At 39.7% G+C, this 22,417-nt stretch overlaps 1 protein-coding gene and 1 non-coding gene across 5 annotated transcripts in view; both read left to right on the top strand.

Annotated features, from left to right (window-relative positions):
- Nucleotides 1–22,417, top strand: part of SSH2 (slingshot protein phosphatase 2) — a 229,516-nt gene that overhangs the window by 158,167 nt on the left and 48,932 nt on the right. For all 4 annotated transcript variants that reach the window (XM_061142991.1, XM_061142989.1, XM_061142988.1 and 1 more), the window contains 2 exons: nt 10,013–10,116; nt 15,900–15,964. In XM_061142991.1, the coding sequence (XP_060998974.1) occupies nt 10,013–10,116; nt 15,900–15,964 (169 nt within the window). The remainder of the gene's footprint in view (nt 1–10,012; nt 10,117–15,899; nt 15,965–22,417) is intronic.
- Nucleotides 17,847–17,926, top strand: LOC133058180 (small nucleolar RNA U2-19). The gene has a single exon (XR_009693287.1). It is a non-coding gene; the product is annotated as a small nucleolar RNA U2-19 (small nucleolar RNA).

Raw genomic sequence — 22,417 nt, 5'->3', positions numbered from 1 at the left:
GCTTGTGCCTGTCAGGGCTCCAGGTGCTAAATGAAAAGCAGAAACTTGTGTTAAGCTAAGACTAAAGGATTTTTGTCCTTCAGATCTATCACTCAGGATATCACTGGCAAACTTGGATGGGGAGGACTTTCAGAGGTGGAAGAGAAGCAAGATGGCAGTAGGAAAAATGACTGCAATGGAAGAAAATGGAGACAGAAAGTATAGACTCCTTTTTAAAGAATTTCAGTAATAAAGGAAGAGAACTTAGAAAGGAACACAAGATCAAATAAGGGTTTTGTTTTAAGGATGTGAAAGAACAGACCTGAGCATGTTTCTGGGCTAAGAAGAAGTCACTCAAGAGAGGGTGACCAATTGATACAACTAGGAGACAAGGGAATGGGGTCAAGGATGTTGGTGAAAAGGTTGACTTTTGACAGCTGGATGCGTCATCCTCTCAGGTCAGAGAAAGGAGATAAGTCTGCAGAGGAGGGAAATTAATTGGGAGAAATCACACCAGCTAGCCTCCATTTTCTTGATGGTGCAGAAGACTAGGTTAACTGGAGAGTTGAAGGAAGCAGGAGTTGCGATTGGACTTGAGGAGAGCAGGGAGGGTTTGGAGCAGGCAGGGGGAAGAAACTGGGGGGGGGGGGGGGGTCCTGTAGGTGTTAGTTAACACCTACAGCTGAGTCAACTCAGTGTTGCTGCTGTCATCTCTGACACCTCTGTCCGTGAGGCCATGGATGTGCCCTAGCATCCAGAGGCATGATTTCATAATCTTAAGCATTTTTTGGGGGCTGCCTTTCATTTATTCAGTATATATTTATGCACATCTGCTTAGTGTCAGGTACCGTGTTAGACACTAAAAAAAGAATATTAAACAAGGCAGTTGTTCCTGCTCAAGGAGCTTGCTGCTTATACAGATAATCATAAATAAGTCTCATCAAAGAATACTATAATTTTAAGCTGTAGTATTATGAAAGGAGCTCAGGAACAAAGAGAACAGATGGTAGGGAGACCTGTTAGGAAATAAGACACAGGACTAGGTTGGTTAGGGAAGGAAGAAAAGCCAAAAAGAGGTGGATGACTTGGAAAGAAATTGAGGAATCGAGGGGCTGGAGTCTCCACCAGGTTGAAGAGGGAGTGAACACATGAAGGTCACAAGAGAGGGGATTGCAATCAGTAAGTGGGAGTTTGATTTCTGAAATCAGGTCTGTAAAAATGAAGTGCCTTTGAAAGGGATTCTGGGAATTAGAAGCTTAAATGGAGCCTAGGTGCCAGTCTTTGAAGATCAAGAGGAGGAGAGAGATTTGGGGACAAAGCTGTTGGGTGTTCATCTGTATGAACAGTGGAATCTCTTAAGATAGTTGTAAGAAGCAGGGTGAAAAGAGAGAAGACTGAGCAAGGTAAGGAGTGAATTAGAGACAGTGACAAGGGTGTCAGAAGGTGACAGCAACAGAGAGTGGACGGTACCCTGAGCCTCACAAGAGGCTTTGTGTGAAAGTGAGAGAGAAATAGGCAGAAAGCAGGGGTTGACGTGTTGGCCAAGTGCTTAAAAGCCCAACTTGCATTCCTTCTGCAGGTGTGTTTTAAATACCTGGAAAAGCATTTGTTGAATCATGCAAATGAAATGATATTTCAAATGCTGAACAGTTTTTCTGAGTTAATCTCCTTTTGTTTTGTTTTGTTTAATCCCACCATCTATTTTAAAATTTGGTGCTAGGCAATGTGGGTCATGTCTCTTGGGTGACCTGTAAGTACATCCAGCATGTTACATACTGAGAAAGAACCGTTAAGGTCATTTCGTTTTTGGTTCAGATAGCTTTTAAGCTTTACCTTTTTAAAAGAGAAGTATTTAAGTCTAGAGTTTTGGGCCACAGCACTGATAAGCTTTATTAATTCAACTTGTAACGGAAATGGGTTCCTTTGAGCTGAGGTGGTTTCTCCCCTCCTCCTCAGAGGACCTTTTGGAAACAAAACTCCCCCAACACTGTCAGTCATCAGAAGTGCCTGAAACCAACTCCTTTCATAGGCACCTAGGGGTTTTTTGTGAGGGGGTGGGGAGAGGGATGTTTGTTTTTATTTTTCTGAGCAGAGGTGGGGAGACTTTTGGCAGATGGCTCTTGGAAAGGAGGCTAAGACTTGCCAGAGTGGCTGCAAAGGGATAGAGGTTGGAAGGCGGCAGTGGTGTCACGAGTCCTGGTCTCTGAATCCTAGCTCACATTCAGAAGTGTTTGGAGGCCAGAATGCTCAGTGTGAGTCCAGGAGTGGTGGCTGCCTGGAGCTGCTGGAGAGAGTGGCTGCTCTTCTCCATGTACTCAGAAGTTAAAATGATTTTATGTGTGTGCTGGTCTCACAAAATGTGCTAAATTAGGCCCACCTACTCCCAGTTGCAGCCATGACTTGGACCCTCTCTGAGGGCCCTCACAGCTCTGACCTGTCATTGTTTGGTAGTACTTCAAAAATCCAAACTGACAGCTAAACACTTTAGATCCCTGGAATCCAGGAGGTCAAGTGTGTATGTGAGCAGACAGCATCTAGAAAGACACACCTTTGGTCTGAGAGAAGACTGCAGAGGAACCCGGGCTAGGCAGGCAGCCACTGCTTTTCCCATGTCGACTTGCTTGCCCTCCTGCCTAGGCTTCATGGTCTTCCTTTATTCTTTTTTGTTTTTTAAAGCAATGTTTGATATCCTACAAGCATACTAAAGGAAAAAGAAAGAAGAAGCAACTTTAAGAAACTACATGAAAGTGTTTGCCTCATAGGAGTATGCCTAAATATTTCCTTATTCAGACCTAAACTTTTGTCTTCAAGATACCATGAAAAATAGAGCCAGTATATCACACCAGGCTTTGCAGTGAAATCCTGCCTTTGTTCTCGTTAGATAAACTGACCAGATGTGTTTTTAGCTGCTGGTTGCTTCAGATGATTAAGTCATCAAATGTGTCCTATTTTGGTAACCTCTAACTGAGGATAAAGGGTTACGGTTCTGCCCTGGGTTTCAGATGACTTGGACCTTCGTCTGTGCTCCACTGCTACCTAGCTGTGTGACTTCGGGCAAGTCATTGGAGTCTCTGAACTTCGGTTGATGTATCAGATTCTCTGTTGTAAGCTCAGAAATGAATATTAACTATCTTCAGCAAAATTTTTCTTAGAAGAGTGTCAGAGCTTACCTAATGGATGGGAGGCTGGAAGACCAAACTTGGGAAATGGGCAGGAGCCAAGGACATTCAAGGAAAAGCCAGAGTAGGCATAGACTAGTCTATACCTTGTCACTTTCCCTGTGGTGAATGTGACCATCCCCCACTTTGCTTACTCACTTGGGTCGCCTGCCTGAGATTCAGGAGGCAGTTTCCAGCTGGCCAGGCATAATCCACATGCCAGCGTCCTGCAAGGCCCCTTGCAGCTCCAGAGTTGGAAGGTCACCATGTCTAGGTACATTGAGGGAGATTCCCCAAAAGGTGACTAGGGTGATATTAGGCAGGAGAGCTCTCTATTACTGCTTGTCAGCCAGAAACCACAAATGGCAACTCAGATGTACCCCCATCTCTAGAAATGGGAAGGTTGAATTGTATGGCCAGTGGTAAAATTGTTAATCCTAGATTGTGTTTCTGTCTGGATGTTTCTGAGATGCACATGTTTGAGGCAAGAATGAAATAGTTACAATATCTTATCAGTAAATGAACATTCAAAATGATATAAGGAACATCGAGGGGGGCGTTCCCTCTAATTTATGATCTGTAGGAAAAGGACCAGGAATATTAGTCCTGATGGAATTTGTTCCTCAGCCTTGAACAAACAGATCTTTTTTTTTCTTCTTAGATTGTAGAAAAGTAGGAAAGAGGGGTAAATAGCTGCATCTGAAGGTATTTGTGCTGGGCATTGTGCAACAGAGTTTTAAGTGGAAGACTAGCTAAGACTAAAATAGTCTGGTGGTTGTAGTTAGTGAATAAGAACTGGAGCCATAAGCTTTTCTCCCCTTTGCCAGTGGTTGGTTTACTAATGTAATCCAGCCTCTGCTTGTCTGCTGATGGAGAAAAAAATCCTGCTGCTGCATTCACAGGCATGTTTCTGGGAGTTTATATGTGCTGGGTGGGGAGAAAGTTCCAGGTATCCATTGCTGTTCCAACATTGTCACTGGAACTTACCACCTGTATGTTTGGGATTGGGTTGGGGATCGTTTAATTACAGAGAATAGTGCATACAATGTTTGGGTTTGGGTTTTCTCTCATTGTAATTTCAGTTTCTTTAGGATTACAGAATCAAACTTTTCTTATTACCTGGAAGTTTGCTATTGACTTTTGTAGCCATGTTTCATCCATCAAGCAACAATGACTTTCCCTTCCTGTTTTTTTGATTTAGCCAGACTTTTTCAGTAGGTGCTAGTATTCGTAGCTCTGTAGTCGTTTGGCCTCTGGTATGATATTTGAAACTTTTATTATGAAATTACCTTCTCTGTGATGTGGTCACATTGATTGGGGACATGAATTCTTTTCCACTTAATGGGATTGACATGGCTGCCCTAGTACCTTGAATCTGAAAATCAGACACCTGAATAAGCAGAGAAAAGTTAATCAGGAAAGGGAGAGTGTTGTTACAAGAACGAAATGTATTTGATGGTTTTCTCATAAATGAGTATTCTTCAAGATAAAAATATAAAACAGTTCAGGAAAATTATGTGTATTTGAATTTCACATAAATGCCAACAGCTTACCTTGTGCAGTTATATTTTGTGCTTTCATTATTACACAATAATTTACCTATGAGTTTTGGCTTCAGGCAGACATGCCAAGCAAACTCAAGAACTTGGCATTAGAAACATTATAAACGTGAAAATCCACTTTCTTCATTTTAATGTTAAAGTGAAAGCATTACACCCACTGTATGAAACTTGATTTCCCATAGTAAATGACTCATGTCATCTTGTGTGTTACATGTAGAACAGAATAATGTCTGTCAGACTCAAATGTAGCAGTTTGCAGGTGTGTTGCTTTATTTTGCTTCCTTTGTTTTGCTTTATTTTGACCAGCCTTCCTACTGGTCATGGTTGACCACCCTGGCCACATTCCTCAAAAATTTATTCTAATCTCAAAACAGTTAAGTGTTCTCTTCCCTTAGTTGACCTTCTCTACACTTTGCCGGAGTAGAAACTGCCAGTTCACAAATTTCATGCTTTGGAAAGTGCTTTTGATTGCGAGGGATTGGCACAGAGTGCTTCCCCGAATTATTTAAAGCAGAGGATTCGTTCCTCTGTTTTTGAGACTAAAAATGCTACCATCATGCCCAGTTCTTTTCTCTACTGTGCAGCCCATCTGGATTCATCTCTCAGCCAGATGTTCTTCATTCCCCTCAGTAGTCTTTCTGTTCATGGCCTTGGTCAGGGAACAAAAAAGGAATGAGCAGAGCTGAGATCTGAATGAATTTCTTTCCTTTGCTTTCACTTCTGTATCTGCTTTTAAAATCTGTTCTGTTGAAAAGCTTTGTAAGGGAAGACATTGTGTTTCATCTTCCGTAAACTACATCATAAAACTAGAACAGCATAGTAAAGACTGATTCAGAGCATGAACTTTCAAATCAAACCTTAGTTTGAATCCTGGCTCAGAGGATTGCTAGCCAGCTATATGATCTTGGGCAGATAATTTACCATCTCTGAGCCCCTCAGTCTCTTATGTGTAAATTGAGGGTGAAAAATAGTACCCAAGTAACCTTGTTGTGAAGGTTAAATGAAATATTGTGAAGTGCTTAGCTCAGTGCCTGGCATACAGTTGGCATCTACTCAAGTTAGCTATTAGTAGCTCAGTTCATCTGTCAATCAAGGGATGATTTTCCATTTGATGAGCAGGTGATCTTAGGGCAGGACACGAGTAGATGTTCTTCAGTTGTATCCCTGATAAAGACTGGAGAACTTCACTGTCACTGTGTTAGAAAGATGATCCTTGTCATTCTCTCATCAAGCAGCTAGTTACTCTCCGTCTTTAGATTCAGGGAGTGTTCTTTATCTTGTGTTTTCCTTAATATAGGAGTTAAGTCCTCTGGGGTTTGTGTTTAACTTGCGCATCTGTAATCATACACAGATGGCCCCATAGAGTTTACTGGAGGAGTCCTCTTCCTAGGCCAGACTCTAGAGAACTGGTCAGTTCAGAAAACGTAAAATAGTTTTCACCTACTCTTCTCGATTTTAGAGACCAACTCGGTGCTGATTGAATCTTCAGCCAGCTGCTTCAGAAAGATGAATATTTACATAAATGAGTCTCTTGTTACTCTAGCAAGATATACTCAGCATTTACCGTACACTGAAGTATATGTGATTAAATTTACATATTAGTTTCTTCATATGCAAATCAGGCATTTAATTTTCAAGTTGAAATTGATCTTCCTAAACTCTGGTGGTTTCGAATTTTGGTTTTTCTGTGCCACCATGCTGCCATCCCATCTTTGATAGCATTTATAGAGCTTTGACTTTTTTCAGTGATGAGAAGGGTTTTTTTGTAATTAGTCACACTTTCATTCCTGGTCCCTTGTGACCAACACTCTTGTCCCCTTTATGCCACTTTTGTGATCACTGGGGAGTCAAAATTTGAGACCACAGGGTAAAGACAGTTGATCATACCATCCAGAATGCATCTGCCATGACACTCTGGGGGCCTACATTGCACCTACCAGGGCAGCTCCCAGCCCAGCTGGATCTGCTGTGCATTTTGTTGTATCAGAAAAGTTTATTGAGATTTGTATAAAAGACTTAAATAGAACAGCATCTTTTCCCTTATACCAATCATGACTTTGACTCCTGGTTTTTCTTTTGTAATCAGGAATTTTCCAGGTAGCTTTGAGTTAACCAAGGACTCTTGTCCTCCACCCCAACTCCCCCCTTGTGAAAGTACTAGGTATATTTTGAAGGCACTTAGATATACTTTAAAGCATATGCAACAAATGTATCTAAGAGCAGTATTCCAGAGCTGTAAAAACCAGGAAGTTCGTGTGTTTGTCAGAGAGAAAGTACCTTTGTCTCACAAAAGGAATGACTGAAATAAGCTCTCAACAAATATACTTCTTTAGTGTTAGATGTAGAGACCACTTGGTGTACTAGAAACCAAAATGCCCCCAGCTGTAACTTGCCTGCTGATAGGTAGACTGGTTACCTTTATTTTTATAAAATATTTTCATTTAGTAAAGCAGACAGTTGCTGTGTTGGCAGAAGTGTGAATGTCATTTCCTGTCTGTGGTATACCCCACTCATCCTGTCACTTAGACATTTTGTTTTAGGTTGTTCCCGTAATGTGAGTGAAACAAGAGTGACCCACAGCAGGGTGACATGTGCACACCACGAATGTAACAAGAGACAAAACTTGTGCAACAGACCACAAGAGCGCGATGCTTTATTTAAAGATGAAAACAAAACAAAGGCAGCCCCTCCCAGCCAGCGTGCAGAATTTTAAAGTGGCGTCTGTGGAGTCTTGTTTTTAGAAGACAAATTTGAATCTATTTGGCAAGTTACCTCAGAGGTTTATCAGCTTCACACCACATGATTAAAAGATAAAATGAAGTCAAGAACTGACATTATAAAGATGATTTAATTTCATGTGCCAATTATTTTCTTGTCAGACATTTGTATTTTACAGTCCAGTAATATGCCACATATTTTGAATTCTATAATAATTTTTTTTTAACCTGTGAGATTACAGAATTTCTGTTTTCTTGTCCTAAATTACAATTCCTGTTGCAGTGATGGGTCAGAAAAAACTATGTGGGGGTGGGGAGAGGGGGAAGAACCCTGGAATGAATTCATTTATTCATCAGATATCTATCGAGTACCTGATACGTGCTTGGCACTGTTTCCAGTGTTGAAGATACAGAGCTGAGCAAAATAAAAGTCTTGCTCTTCATAGAGTTTATATTCTATTATAGGGAGATGACCACAATTAAGTATATAAGTGAATACATATAATTGTAGTTTATGATAAATATCCCAAAGGAAAACAAAACAGAACAACAGGATAGGGTATGCTGGAATGGGGGAAGGTGATGATATGGAGCTGTGACGTAGATGGTGACAAGCCAGGAGACTAGTGTCCCAAGCAGAAAACAAAGAGCACAAAGGCCCCGAGAAGGGCCTGAAATATAGAACAGAAGGAAGACTAGTGCATCCAGATCGTAGTAAAGAAAAAGGGAGATGGTATAAGACCAGGGAAGTAACTATCAGCTGTTACAGGGTCTTGAAGTCCCAGCTAAGGACTTTGGGTTTTATTTATACATACAAAGGGAAGCTGTTGGAGGGTTTTAAGCAGGGAAGTGATATTATATGATATATATCTATATATTTTATTTTAAAGCACTCTGGTTGCTCTTTGGTAAGTGGTTAGTGGTGGTACCGATATACTTGCAGACAGACCAGTTTAGAGGCTTTTTGCTGATACAGTGTCTGGGGTTAGTTTCACTTCAGGGTCAGGACAAAGAGGTAGAGGTATAGAAGAAGCAAGACTGGCCGTGAATGGAAACTGGAGTGTAGGAGAACATAGGGGCTCATATATTATTACCTCTACTTTTGAATTGATTTGAAATTTTCTGTAATAAAACCCTTAAAAGAAAACTTTTCAAACAGCAGTCTAAGTGAAAAACAGTGGTGCCCTGGACCATTGTCAGAGTGGTGATGGAGATACATGGACAAATTCAAGTCTCATAGGTCTTGTTGATAGGTTAGATATATATTGTCAGACATAGAGAAACCAAGAATAACAGTTATGTGTTTTTCCTAAACAATTTGGGTGGATGTGGCCAGGGATCAGATTTGCAGGGAATTCAAGAGATTAGTTTTGGCAGTATAAATTTGAAATGCCAATTAGATTTCCAAGCAGAAATGTCAAATAGGCAGAGCAGTGTAATTTACAATACATTAACTAACCCTGACTGGAGTACTCAAAGACAATCTTGGAATCCTTCATTATGTGTTTCTAAACTTTACCATTAATGGTTTATAAGTTCTATCCTTTTTGAATTCTGTAGATAATATTGAAAGGCTCAGTCTGTTGATATGAAATAATGCAGATACAATTTCGGTTTTTTTGTGGATATCCACTAGTAATTGTGCTTTGAATAGCCTCTAAGCAGTAATTCTCCATCTCTGTTGAGCTATCATTCACGTGAAGGATCATATTAATACCCAAAGCACAGTCTGTGAGTTGAACATACTTCCTGTGCACTATGCCTTTTCAACGCTATGGAAGTGCAAGTTTATGAAAGTAAAATTCTGAGTAACACTTTAGTGTGATGTGTGTGTATTTTAAATATAAATCTTTTTCTGCAAACTTATATCTATTATTAGTAGCTAAGTATTATAACACATTTCACATCTGATTAGAACACTGTTGAAACACCATTATTGACAACCATAGATCTATGAGTTGTTAAAATAATATTTATTAAGGGCACCACTCTAAGAAGCTTCTTATTCTTACTGACTCCTCACAAGAAGCTCAATTCGTTTATTAATCTCTCTTTTATAGATAAAGAAACTTAGGCCCCCTAAACTCACTCAGGTAAGAAGTAGCAGAGCTAGGATTCAAACCCAGCCAGTCTGGTTCCAGACCCTTTACCCTTGTTTCTAGAACCTTCCCTCTTAACTGCTACTGTGTAATGTATGTAGAATAGTGTGAATTTTCTTTCAGAAGAATTGTCTATAGTAGACAAGACTGTGTGAGTAACCAGAGTCTCTCTTTTTTTCTTTTTTTAAATTGAAGTATGGTTGATCTACAATGGCATATTAGTTTCTGGTGTACAACAAAGTGATTCGTACATATGTATACATGTTCTTTTCCGTTATGGTTTGTTACAGGATATTGAATATAGTTCCCTGGGCCATACAGTAGTACCTTGTTGTTTATCAGAGTCTCTTTTGATTTTATTTTTACTTCATCCCATGAGGTTGGAACTTTAGAAGAGGAAAGAGAAAATAATCCCAAAGTCAGTCTTCATCTTACTCTTTGGTTTTTCTTCCTTAAATTACTTATTTACTTATTTATTTGTACTTTTTTCCTTGCAGCATCAGCGAGAGCTTTCTAACCGTCAAAGGTGCTGCCCTTTTTCTGCCACGGGGAAATGGCTCATCCACACCAAGAGTCAGCCACAGACGCAACAAGCACGCAGGTAAAGCTCCACATCCGCCATTCCTGTTCTTGGTCTCTTTGCCTTTTGTTTTGTCTTAGAAGACTGACTGCCTCCATTGCCATCTCTCCAGCAGTTCTGTAATAGTGAAAGAAAGCACTGTACTGTGCTGTAATCACTTTTCTTTCATGCTCGTAGACCATTTTTCTGGCACTTAGCAGAATACCTTATACATGAAGTTGATGTTTGATTAATTTTTGTTGGAAAAATAATAAGGTACAAAAAGACATTATTGACATCTTAATGTGATTTCTCAAGTAAGGTTTTGGTAATCACCTAAAAGATGTTCAGATGTTTCCTCAAATCCTATGCAGTATCAATTGACCAAAGATAGTATTTGTTTTTGTCTGCTCTCTAGGGAAGTCACAAGACTAATATGGTATATTACTAATTTAAAGTAAATTCAGTGTCACTATTGTGATAATAAGAGTTATTATATGACATATTTAAGTACCAGAGTCTATGTCTTGATTGGTGTTCACATTAAAAAAACTGAAAATGTAATTCAGAAGACTTATATAGAAACAGGGAGTCATCAAATAAATGTTCACTTAGGTATGGGTATAATGCTCTGATTTTGAAATAACCTGCTAATATTCTTCACCTAATAACAATGTGAGGCTTTTTTTCCCCCACACCTCCAAGCAGTTCTCAGACACTAACTGGGTATCCGGCAATTCAACTCATTTTTGACACTATCTGAAGGTAGTGTCAGATTCCACAGGTTAAGAGCTCTATTGTATAAGGCCGCCCCCGCATCCCCCACTTCAGATGCCAGTCACCAGTCCAACTTGTCGTAGATTGAATGTTCCAGTGACCCCTTCCTTGGGGTTGTGTAGTTTGCTAGAGCAGCTCACAGAACTCAGAGAAGCATTTTACTTACTGGATGGCTGGCTTATTGTAAAAGGATATAGCTCAGAACAGCCAGATGGAAGAGATGTACAAGGCAAGATATTTGGGAAGGGGCACTAGGTTTCTGTACCCTCTGGATGTACTCGCTCCCCAATCTTCATGCGTTCCTCAATCTAGCCGCACTCTGAACCCTGCCTTTTTGAGTTTTTGTGCTGGCTTCATGACACTGACATCATTAAATTATTGGCTATTGGTAATCCATTCAACTTGCAGCCCCTCTTCCCTCCCCAGACAAGGAAATCCCAACCCTCTGATCATGTGGTTGTCTCCCCTGGCAACCAGCCCCATCCCAAGGCACTTTCCTAGAGTGTCAGGTCATTAATATAACAGAAGACATCTTCGTGGCTCCCATCATTTAAGAAATTCCAATAATATTAAAAACTCTGTGCCACAAACTGGACAGAGGTGAAATATATTTCTTATTATAAATCACAGTATCACACCCACTAACAGTAGAAGATGCATTTATATTTCCATATGTTAGACTTCTCTAGAGTTAGGTGCATCTGTGGTGTGAGGTTAAGAAAGAATCAAAGAAAGTTTGTCTCAGGAGAGAGGTCACCAGGTATAGGATATCCATAGTTTAAGAAGATAACCAGCCTTATGCCTCTCTTCTAAACAGCAAGTCTAATTTGTATCATTTTGAGGGAAAGATAAAAGTTGCTTGTCCTCAGGACAACAGTTAGGGAAACATCAATCAGTGCTACACAAAGAGTGTTTGCTTATTGTCCAAAATAGGCCATTTGGATGACGTATTACCTCAAGGAGTGGAGGAAATTATAATTAGTAAGAAAAGAACAAAGAAGACTGTAAACCTTGAGTGTGTAGGTCAGAGGTGAAAACCAGAAATCTTGTGTCCCATTGAGCCAGTAGTTGAGTTTAGCTCCAGTCCAGATAATCTCGGTTATGTTAGTGGCTGCCCTACTTCTTGTTTGGGGCTTTATCTAGTTCAAAACATAGTAGCTCAGAATTATAATCCAGCTCATTGGACAGTATTATCCTCCTACCAAAACCTCAGCCGTGGAAAATTTTTTAAAAGAGGCAGGCGAAAAAACTCACCCAAAACTTGAATGCACAGAGAAAGTAGACCCAGTTGAGCTTTGTGTTTCTGTTTGCTGTGGATATTTATCACTTAACAGTAAAAAGAAGATGAAATATTGGCTTAAATCCAGCTTGGTCTGACTAAGATGTTAGTTAAATTGCTCTGTGGCATGTAGTGGTAAGTGGGGTCAGGGGCTTTTAAAGCTCCTGGCCCTGGTTGGTCTTTTTCTTTGGTCAGACTTCCACACTCAGCTGCCACCCAGGTTTCTACTTGACCCTGTCCACTGAGCTTTCTCTATACCAAAAAGAAAAGCAGATTTAACACAAACTGAATGGACTTTATTTGTGATTCAGACCAGAACAGATGAGGCAGTGTGAGTATAAATGCAGCTCACAGAGCCAGACCTTCACATAAGCTGGGAGCTCCCTTGGCCAAGTCCACAGTAACTGAAAAGATGATTGCAGAATTGAGAGCAGATCAAGGGCTTCCTCTGTCTCGTGGTACTTTCTTCTGCATGTTTCTCGAACTAGTTAGAATTTTATCTGGGCTTCATTAAAAATGTCCAAGTACTTTTTTGTAATCAAAAGGCAATATCATAAGTGAGTGTCTGTTAACATTTTAAAGAAAAAACAACCAAACGTCTATAAAATCAAACAAGTCTAAAACTTCACTACGAACAGTTAAATATATGAAAACAAAATGTAGGAAGGGGATCTTAATGGTTCAGGTGTGTTGCCTCAGTTAGTCTCTATGAAGGACGGTTTCCTAGTAGGAAGCACCCACTTTGTTCATGGCAGTGCTTTTCACCACAAACAATCCTGCACTTCTACATGCCCTGCTCACAGAAGAAGCCCCTTTGTAGGGGTAGGGCTCCCTGACTTGGATGAACCTTCTGAGAAGCCAGCTAGATCTTTGGGCCAGTAGTAGCTGGAATGGGGGTTTACCGCTACTCCTCGCCCAGAAGGGCCTCCCAGGTGGCCCAAGTGGTAAAGGACCCACCTGCCATTTCAGGAGCGGCGGAAGACGCAGGTTCCATCTGCGGGTAGGGAGGATCCTTTGGAGGAGGAAATGAGAACTCATTCCAGTATTCTTGCCTAGGAAACCCCATGGACAGAGGAGCCTGGCAGGCTACAGTCCATGGGTTGCAAGAGTCAGACATGACTTAGCAACTGATCATTTGCCCAGAAACATTTTTCTCCTCTGGAAGTTCTCCATCCTGAAAATTCTTTCCTCAGGTTATTTGTCTTCATAGAACAAAAGGAAAACTTAGTTTTTAAAAAGCCCGAGCTGCTTACCTCAATTGTAGCTAGTAATTATCATTCTTCATTGTTTATACCTAACACTTTGTCTCCCCACTCTCGTTCTTTTCTTTTTTTAACAGCTTTATTGGGACATAAATACTATATTATTTACCCAATTTACCCATTTAAGGTGTACATTCAGTGATTTTTTTTCAGTATATTCACAGAGTTACACAGCCATCACCACAAATCTAATTTTAGGACATTTTCATCACCCCAAAAAGCAACCCAGTACCCATTAGCAGTCCCTCCCTATATCCCCCACCCTCCCTTCTATCCCTGAACAATCACTAATCTACATCCTGTCTCTATAGATTTGTCTATTATGGGTGTTCCATATAAGGGGAACCATATGCACAATCTTTTGAAACAGGCACCATTCACTTGAGACATGGCCCCTTTCAAGACTCATCCATGTGATAGTATGTATCTTTTTATGATAGAATAGTATCATAGTGTATGGATATATACCACATTTTATTTATCCATCCATCAGTTGATAGACATTTGCATGTTTTCCATTTGAGGACTAATATGAATAATGCTGCTGTGAACATTGTATACACGTGTTTGTGTGGACACATGTTTTCATTTCTCTTGGATTTGTGCCATGAACCCACACTGGTTCTTGTACATGAGACTTATATTGTGTCTCTGGGTTTGAAGTATAATAGAATGAACCTGGGCAAACATAATGACTCTTCTTTTTAATTTTGAAAGTTGAAAGGTTCTTCAATAGAAGAAGTAAAGAAGCCAACAGTAAAATGGGGGGGAAAGGCAAAAAAAACTATTCTTTAAGAGAACAAAAGAGGGGAATTCCCTGGTGGTCTAGTGGTAAGGATTCTGTGTTTTCACTGCTGAAGGTCTGGGTTCCATCCCTAGTCAGGGAGCCTAAGATCCCACAAGTACCACAGGACGGACAACGTCTGTTTGCCAGCCTACTTTTTTTTATTCCTATCTCTCTCCACTTCTTGCACTTATCAGTATTTCATCTCATAATTAACAGCTATGAAGTTACCTAGAGGAAAAGTATGTATGGAGATTCCAAGACCAGTGTGAGAACAGGTTACACTGGCATCTGTGATTATGCAGCTGCGTTAGTTACTTTAGACTCTCAAAAAAGGGTTGGGCAGGAATGAAGTTTTTTTGTTCTCTCGTCATCATTTATGACAACACATTATCTAATTATCTCTCACTAGCCAAAGCTTCCCTGGTGGTTCAGACAGTAAAGAATCTGCCTGTAATGCAGGAGACCCGAGTTCAATCCCTGGGTTGGGAAGATGACCTGGAGAAGGGAATGGCTTCCCACTCCAGTATTCTTGCCTGGAGAATTCCATGGACAGAGGAGCCTGGTACAGGCTGCAGCCCATGGGGTTGCAAAGAGTCGGACACGACTGAGCAACTAACACACAGCCAAAGCTTTGAGATTTCCTAGTACAGTAGGGAACATGAGGAAATCTATAATAGTTTGATACAAAGAAATTTTCAACTTAGTTTTATAGAATGTATAAAAACTAGTGAGGATTGAAATAATGATTGGCCATTTTAAAGCACCTAATGATATGTTCACTAGAATTTATATCCCTTGAGGTTTACTGTATTTATACACACATACATGAATTTTTCTCTTTTTTTTGGCCATACCATGTGGCTTGCAAGATCTTAGTTCCTGACCAAGTATTGAACCCACGCCCTCAGCAGTGAACACACAGAATCCTAACCACTGGACCACCAGGGAATTCCCAAGATTTGATGTATTCATTAAGTGCATGCTCAGTTGCTCAGTCATGTCCGACTCTTATGGGCTGTAGCCCTCCAGGCTCCTCTGCCCGTAGAACTTTTCAGGCAAGAATACTGGAGTGAGTTGTCACTTTCTCCTCCAGGGGATCTTCCCAACCTAGAGACTGAACCTGCATCTCCTGCATTGGCAGGCGGAATCTTTACCTTTGCCCCATCTGGGAAGCCTATTTAATAAGTACTGTCTTTTTAATATCAGCTACTAACGTGAAAATTATTTTTAACTGTTGACATTATTCCGGGGGGGAATCTAAAAATCTTTTTAATTATGATTTTTGCAGCTGAATATTACAGTTACAAAAATAGGAATGGCAAAATGGTTAGCTTTTTTTAAGTTAGGAATGATTCTAACACTACATACCATACACCTCAATTTCAAGATTCCCTCAGTTCCGCCTTCTGTGGCCCTGAAAACACAGCCAGTGCTTTCCCTGCCCATCATTCTCATCAACATCAGTCATAGTACAAAACTATGATTGGTCTCAAGTGCAGCTAGGACAAACACAAAGCAAATTTTAATGTAGTATAAACTTAAAAGTGAATGTATGGAGATACAGTCCACCATTCATATAAAGACACTCAGTTTCTCTGTCTAATTAGAGCCCCTCAGTGAACGAGAACTTTCTTTTACACTAGTTATTAGGGTAGAAGGAATCCTCTCTCTTAACATTACAATGGAGAATAATTATCGTTTGTTTTGTAAATTTCACCAGGTGATCTCCAACAGCATCTCCAAGCAATGTTCATATTACTTCGCCCAGAAGACAACATCAGGCTGGTAAGTTAGTGGTATTATTATAACTTTCTTCTTCAAAAGACTAAGATAGCAAACATTAAACAGTCATTTTTATGTCCCGGCACAGTGCTGGGAACTATGTGGACTAGAAAAGAAGAATGACATCAGCAAAGAGCTTAGAATGTAATTGGGGATGTGAGCTAATCTGAAATGATGTGAAATAATTTGATGATCCAAGACTTGCTGAGCACCAGTTTGTGAGTTACTGACCATAACTCACACATTCTGAAGCAGTGATGCTCAAACTTCAGAGTACATCAGAATCACCTGCAAAGCTGGCTGTTAAACTGCCATTTGCTGGACTCCACCTCAAGAGTTTGATTTGGGGAGAGGGAGGCAGTAATATTTACATTTTTAGCAAGTTTTCAAGTATTGCTGATGCTGGTGGTCCAGGAATCACACTTTGAGAACAACCCCTCTAAAATCCATAGCAGTCACTTGCATGTATTAAAAATAGAAATTTGTGGATAGTTTCCAAAAACTGTGAGCTTTGATAGAGCTAAAGCTGAGATCGATCACTCACTTTATCTTCTTCTCATTAATAAAATTCCAGAGTTGGGATTGCACCTCCAAATGTTAAAATAATTTCAACCACTAGAGACTTGGGAAAGCATAAGGGAGCAGTTAGGAAGGCTGAATTGGCAATTAATTTTTTTTCTTTGCTGCTAAAATATGCAGCTTCAGCTGCTTTACATTTATAAAGTATAAATTCAAAAAATGTAACTGAAGCCTTTGAATGAATTCAGAGTTCAAGTGATAAGCCATTTTACAGCAGTTGTTTTGAATTGTTGCAAACACATAGTCATTATGTTTCAGATTATTGAGTGAGTCATCTTCAAGAAAATGAGTGAATGCATTGTGTGATTTTGGACAAATTAGCACTTTTCTAACTGAAAGAAGTATTTGTAGACTCAAAGCAAAGTCCTTTGTTTTGAGTTAAATTTGAAATGCTGAAACTCTCATCCTGGGGATTGTGCATAAGGTTAAAAGTTTGCTAGTCAACTGAAAGTACTGCTTTTATTTTTTTAATAATTCAACAACAAATAGAGGCACTAAATCCCACATTTTGCTTTAGCATTGAAAATAGGACTAAACTAATTTTTCCTCCAGGAAAGATCTACATTGTAAATGCAGTCTTAAGCATTAGTACTTAGGAAAACTGTAGCTGATAAAATGAAGACAGTGGTTTTATAGTACTCTTACAGATTATCAAAGACCCATTTAATTTAAAAAAAAAAATAGACTAGGAAATTAAGAACTTTCCTAACATTTAAAGTAACTTTAGCTAATATTTTTAACTAGAACTGAGGTTCTGGCAAGGTACTACTAGAAGGCGTCCTTGAGTAATTTGCAGGAGAATTAAGAAAATGAGTTTTTTGGTTTTGTTGTATAGTACATTGATTTTTTTCCAAAAAGAAAATGTTTGTCTTTAATCAGACAGTACAGAAATTCATAAAGAACAAAGTAAAAAGCACTTTGTATCCTGTACCCCAAGAAAATCATTTTTACTCTTTGGATGATTATCCTTCTTAGTCTTAAGTGTATGTGTAAGAGTATGTGGAAGGACTAATGCTAACGCTGACGCTCCAATACTTTGGCCACCTGATGCGAAGAGCTGATTCACTATAACAGACCCTGATTCTGGGAATACTGAGGGCAAGACGAGAAGGGGGTGACAGAGGATGAGATGGTTGGATGGCATCACTGACTCAAGGGGCATGAGTTTGAGCAAACTCAGGGAGGTAGTGAAGGACAGGGAAGCTTGCCATGCTGCAGTTCATGGGGTCACAGAGAGTCGAACTGGACTTGGCAACTGAACAACAACGACGTGTCTGATGCTCTGCAATCTGCTCTTACTGAACTGGGTCATTGATGAAAACAGCCAAACCTGAGCATCAGAAAACCTTGCAGTCTACCTAAAGCATGAGCTCTGTAGTGCTGACAAGCAAAAATATAAAGTAATTTAAAACTTATTTCTAGGTTGTACGTGATTATAAAGGGGACAGTGGATCACTGAAGACTTGTCAATGGTTGAATGAGACTTGGGGAAGGGACAGTATATGTTTGAAAGGCTGATCAGTTCTGAGCAATGATAAAAAATATATTACTGACCTTTATCACTGTTGTTTTCTACACTTGATCTGAGCTCAGAAATGAAAGAAGAAAAAAAGTGCATGTCATGTCAGATAGTGCCTTTTTTTTTTCCTTTTTTGAAATAGAAAGCTAAAAATATAAATGTTTTATAACCTGCTTTCATCACACTTTCCTGTGGGTGTCTTTCCATGTCAGTAAATAAACCTGCTTTTAATGACTTCACCGATATAAGTCCTAGAGTTGTTTATTTGTTTTTTAAGAATTTCATAGTGATTTTTAAAAAATAACAAAACCCAGAGACTCCCTCAAGCTCTGTTCTTTTGAAGACAGTGTTCTTTAGTCTATTAGTGTCACATCTGAAGTCTGTTTTAATTTTAGATATTAACTTTGCTTTGTTCTTTGGCTAGAAATTAATATTTACATACTTTTGAAACCTTTCTGATGGATTGGATGAGCTGCATGTCTAGACATTGGGACTTTATAATGTGGATTCCCTCAGGGTAAACATGGCATGCAGGGGCATGATGTAAGACTCGGGGGAAAGAGATTAAAGGTGCATGGTAAACTTCAGGAGGAGTATTTCCTAACTTGGGTGATGCTGAGGAGGCAAGTTATTGTATCAGTTCTTGAACTGCTTGTAATCAGATTAAGCATTTAAATGAGGGAAGTTTTAACATTCTTTGATAGATGAGCTTTGAGAACAGTGGGGTTCTTATCTCTCAAAAAGAGTCATGAAATGACTTCTCAGACCTAGGATTGCTGGACCTAGTTCTCCTGAAACTTGTATTAGGATTCCAAATTTAGCAATAAAGGGACTTTCTTAGAGTACTTTTCTCAGTTGCTATTGCTGCCACCTTTTAAAATCCAAAATGCTATTTTATTTGGGTAATTAGAGTAAACCTCAGTAGTATCCTTTTCAGTGAGAGCTTCAGTTAATCAAATGTATCCAAATCATTGTCTTATTCAGGCCATCTATTCCATGGAAGTTCTGGAAACTGAGGAAATACTGGAATTGCAGCCAGTTCTAATTTTACAGTATTATATGCAAAATGCTATTTTTAATTCTATTTCTCTGATTGGCTTGATGGATTCAGTTATTCGATATTGTTAAATTCCCAACAGAGGAGTGAAATAGATCTCAAACCAGGGTGGGTATTAGGTTTTTCTTTATCCTGTGGCTCTTAAATTTTAATTTAATTCCTTAGTCTAGAATCTTGAAGCTTACAGGGAATTTTGAAGCCTCAAGTTGACTTGAGGCTTTGAAAAAAAAAAAAAAAAGAAAATCTTAAAAAAATTTAATGTTATCCTTCTAATTAGGACATAGGTATTAAATTAACGTGATGATGGCTTCCTAACTCCCTGATGAAAGCTCCATTTCTGCTTAGTAAAAATTTAGTATTAGCTGTAGGTACCATCTAGAGGTCCATGATCAAATCCCAAGACTTCTAAGTGCGATTCTTCCATCTAAGAAGCTGAAAATGGAGTGAATCTGTGATGTGCCAATTGTTGTTGTTTAGTCGCTAAGTCGTGTCCAACTCTTCTGTGACCCTGTGGACTGTAGCTCAGTAGGCTTCTCTGTGGAATTTCCCAGGCAAGAATACTGGAATGAGTTCCCATTTCCTTCTCCAGGAGATCTTCCCAACCCAGGGATTGAACCCATATCTCCTGCATTGGCAGGTGTATTCTTTACCACTGAGCCACCAGGGAAGCCAATAACTCATGCCTAAATTAGAGTGAGATGACTGGGACCTTCCCCATTAGGTTTGGGATCTTCTGTTATGGTTAGACTAGACAAGGGAGGGCCAAACATTTGAAATGCTCTTTATATTTTAAATAGATACATAGATACACAAACACACACCTCACTTGTAAAAGAAACACAACTAATGTTTTATTTGAATATCCCAAACTTGCTAACTTGGCCTGGTAACTTACCTAATAGGTAATATTTATGGAGTTTATTTGTTTGTTTTTGTTTTTACTTGTATTGGCTTCCACTGAGCCAGTCAGTCTCCACTAATTGGTATAGAAGTTGTAAATAAATGACCAGAAGCACAGTTCAGTTGTCCGCATGCCATTTGCATGTGAACCTTTCCAGAAATCTTCAGAGCTTTGACAACATAAAAGTCCTCTAACATACATATTCAGGAAACTGAACAGTTAGAGCTTGCCAAAGCAGGCCCAGGTTTGAAGTGAAGTGAAGTCGCTCAGTCGTGTCCGACTCTTTGTGACCCCATGGACTGTAGCCCACCAGGCTCCTCCGTCCATGGGATTCTCCAGGCAAGAATACTGGAGTGGGTTGCCATTTCCTTCTCCAGGGGATCTTCCCGACCCAGGGATCGAACCCAGGTCTCCCTCATTGAAGGCAGATGCTTTAACCTCTGAGCTACCAGGGAGGCCCAGGTTTAGATATGTAATAATATCTAGGTATGTAATAATACCTGAGATCTTGTTTATTAGAAATTCTAGTTTACTTGCACCAGGTGTTTGGTTGATTTAATATTTTGTGGAGTGTTTCTGGAGTCTCAGAGTCTGTGCTGCCCCCCAGTCCTCCTCATGTGCATTTGCTGCTGGCCATTACTCTGTGTATAGTGCTCCCTCAGTCTGAGCCCATAGGACTAGACCTTTGTCAGTCTAAATATTAATTACCTCTTAACTTCTCACAGGTGAATTTGGTTTGAAATGTCCTGTTATTTCATGGAACATAAAAGTCAGCAGTACGGCTTTCTACCTGCTACATGGAGTCAGAATGGTGGGAATTACATTCTTGGTGTATGAGCTCTTATTAGAAACAAGCTTTAATGTAGCTACTTTTGGTGTCTGTGCTCACAAGGTAGCTTTTCCTCGGAGAGTCAGAGTAGAGGCAGAAAGACAACCAAGAGTGCCTCACCTCTGCCTTACTAAGTGGGTCATTTGATGGCTCTTTTTTTTTTCCTTTGCCTGTGAGACCATCACCAGAGTCTATGCCATGGACATATTCATCACCTCTGATTGTTTCCTCCAGAGACTTCCCTGGTGGTCCAGTGGTTAAGAATCTGCTTTCCAATGCAGGGGACATGGGTTCAATCCCTGGTTGGGGAACTAAGATTCCACATGCTGTGCAGTGTGGCCAAAAATAAATAAAAAGTTCCCTCCAACCCTCCCTCCTTCCATCTTCTTCCTCCTCCTTACAATGATGATGATGGTGACAATTAGCAGAAGACCTACCCTCTTAGCAAATTTTTTTAGTAGACTTTATTTTTTAGAACAGTTGTAAGTTCACCGTAAAATTGAGCAGAAGATGCAGAGACTTCCCACATACCCTCTATTCCTGCTCATGCATAGCCATCTCCACTATTACTGTCTCCCACAAGAGCCAAACATCTTTTACAGTTGATGGACCTACATTGACAAATCGTTACTATCAAAGTCTGTGGTTTACAGAAGAGTTCACCCTTGGGTGTTGTGCATTTTACAGGTTTTGACAAATATATAGTGACATGTATGTAGTCCACCACTTTAGTATCATGCAGAGTTATTTCACTGCCCTAAAAATCCTTAGTGCTCCTCTAACCCCTGGCAACCACTGATCTTTTTACTGACTCCATAGTTTTACCTTTTCCAGAATGTCATAGAGCTGGAACCATACAGGAGATATCTAGCCTCTTCTTGTTGGCTTCTTTCCCTTAGTAATGTGCATGTAAGATTCCTCCATGTCTTCTCATGGCTTGACAGCTCATTTCTTTTTAACACTGAGTAATGTTCCATTATCTGGGTGTATCATAGTCTATCCATTCACCTACTGGAGAATATCTTTTTGCTTCCCACTGTTGGAAGTAAAACTTGGGCATCATGTCCTCTTACTCCAGATATTTAAGAAAAAGGTATAATCAACAAGGCCATTATCATGCTGACACTAAGCTTTTAATGTCATCCAAGACCATGTGCATATTTGAATTTTCTGAAAGCCCTTTTAAAATATCATAATTGTGACAAAAATAATATAAACTTCAGATATCTGAAACAAGAAAATGTTATAGTGCATAATCTGTAAGAGTTCAATAGAGCATACTCCTCTGGGATATTAAACTTTGCTTTGCAATCTTGAGAAGGAAGAATGGAACTGGAGGAATCAACCTGCCTGACTTCAGGCTCTACTACAAAGCCACAGTCATCAAGACAGTATGGTACTGGCACAAAGACAGAAATATAGATCAATGGAACAAAATAGAAAGCCCAGAGATAAATCCACGTACCTACGGACACCTTATCTTCGACAAAGGAGGCAAGAATATACAATGGAAAATAGACAACCTCTTTAACAAGTGGTGCTGGGAAAACTGGTCAACCACTTGTAAAAGA

Source organism: Dama dama, chromosome 5, assembly GCF_033118175.1.
Source record: "Dama dama isolate Ldn47 chromosome 5, ASM3311817v1, whole genome shotgun sequence".
NCBI classification, from domain to species: domain Eukaryota; kingdom Metazoa; phylum Chordata; class Mammalia; order Artiodactyla; family Cervidae; genus Dama; species Dama dama.
This window is presented reverse-complemented; position numbering and strand designations above follow the sequence as displayed.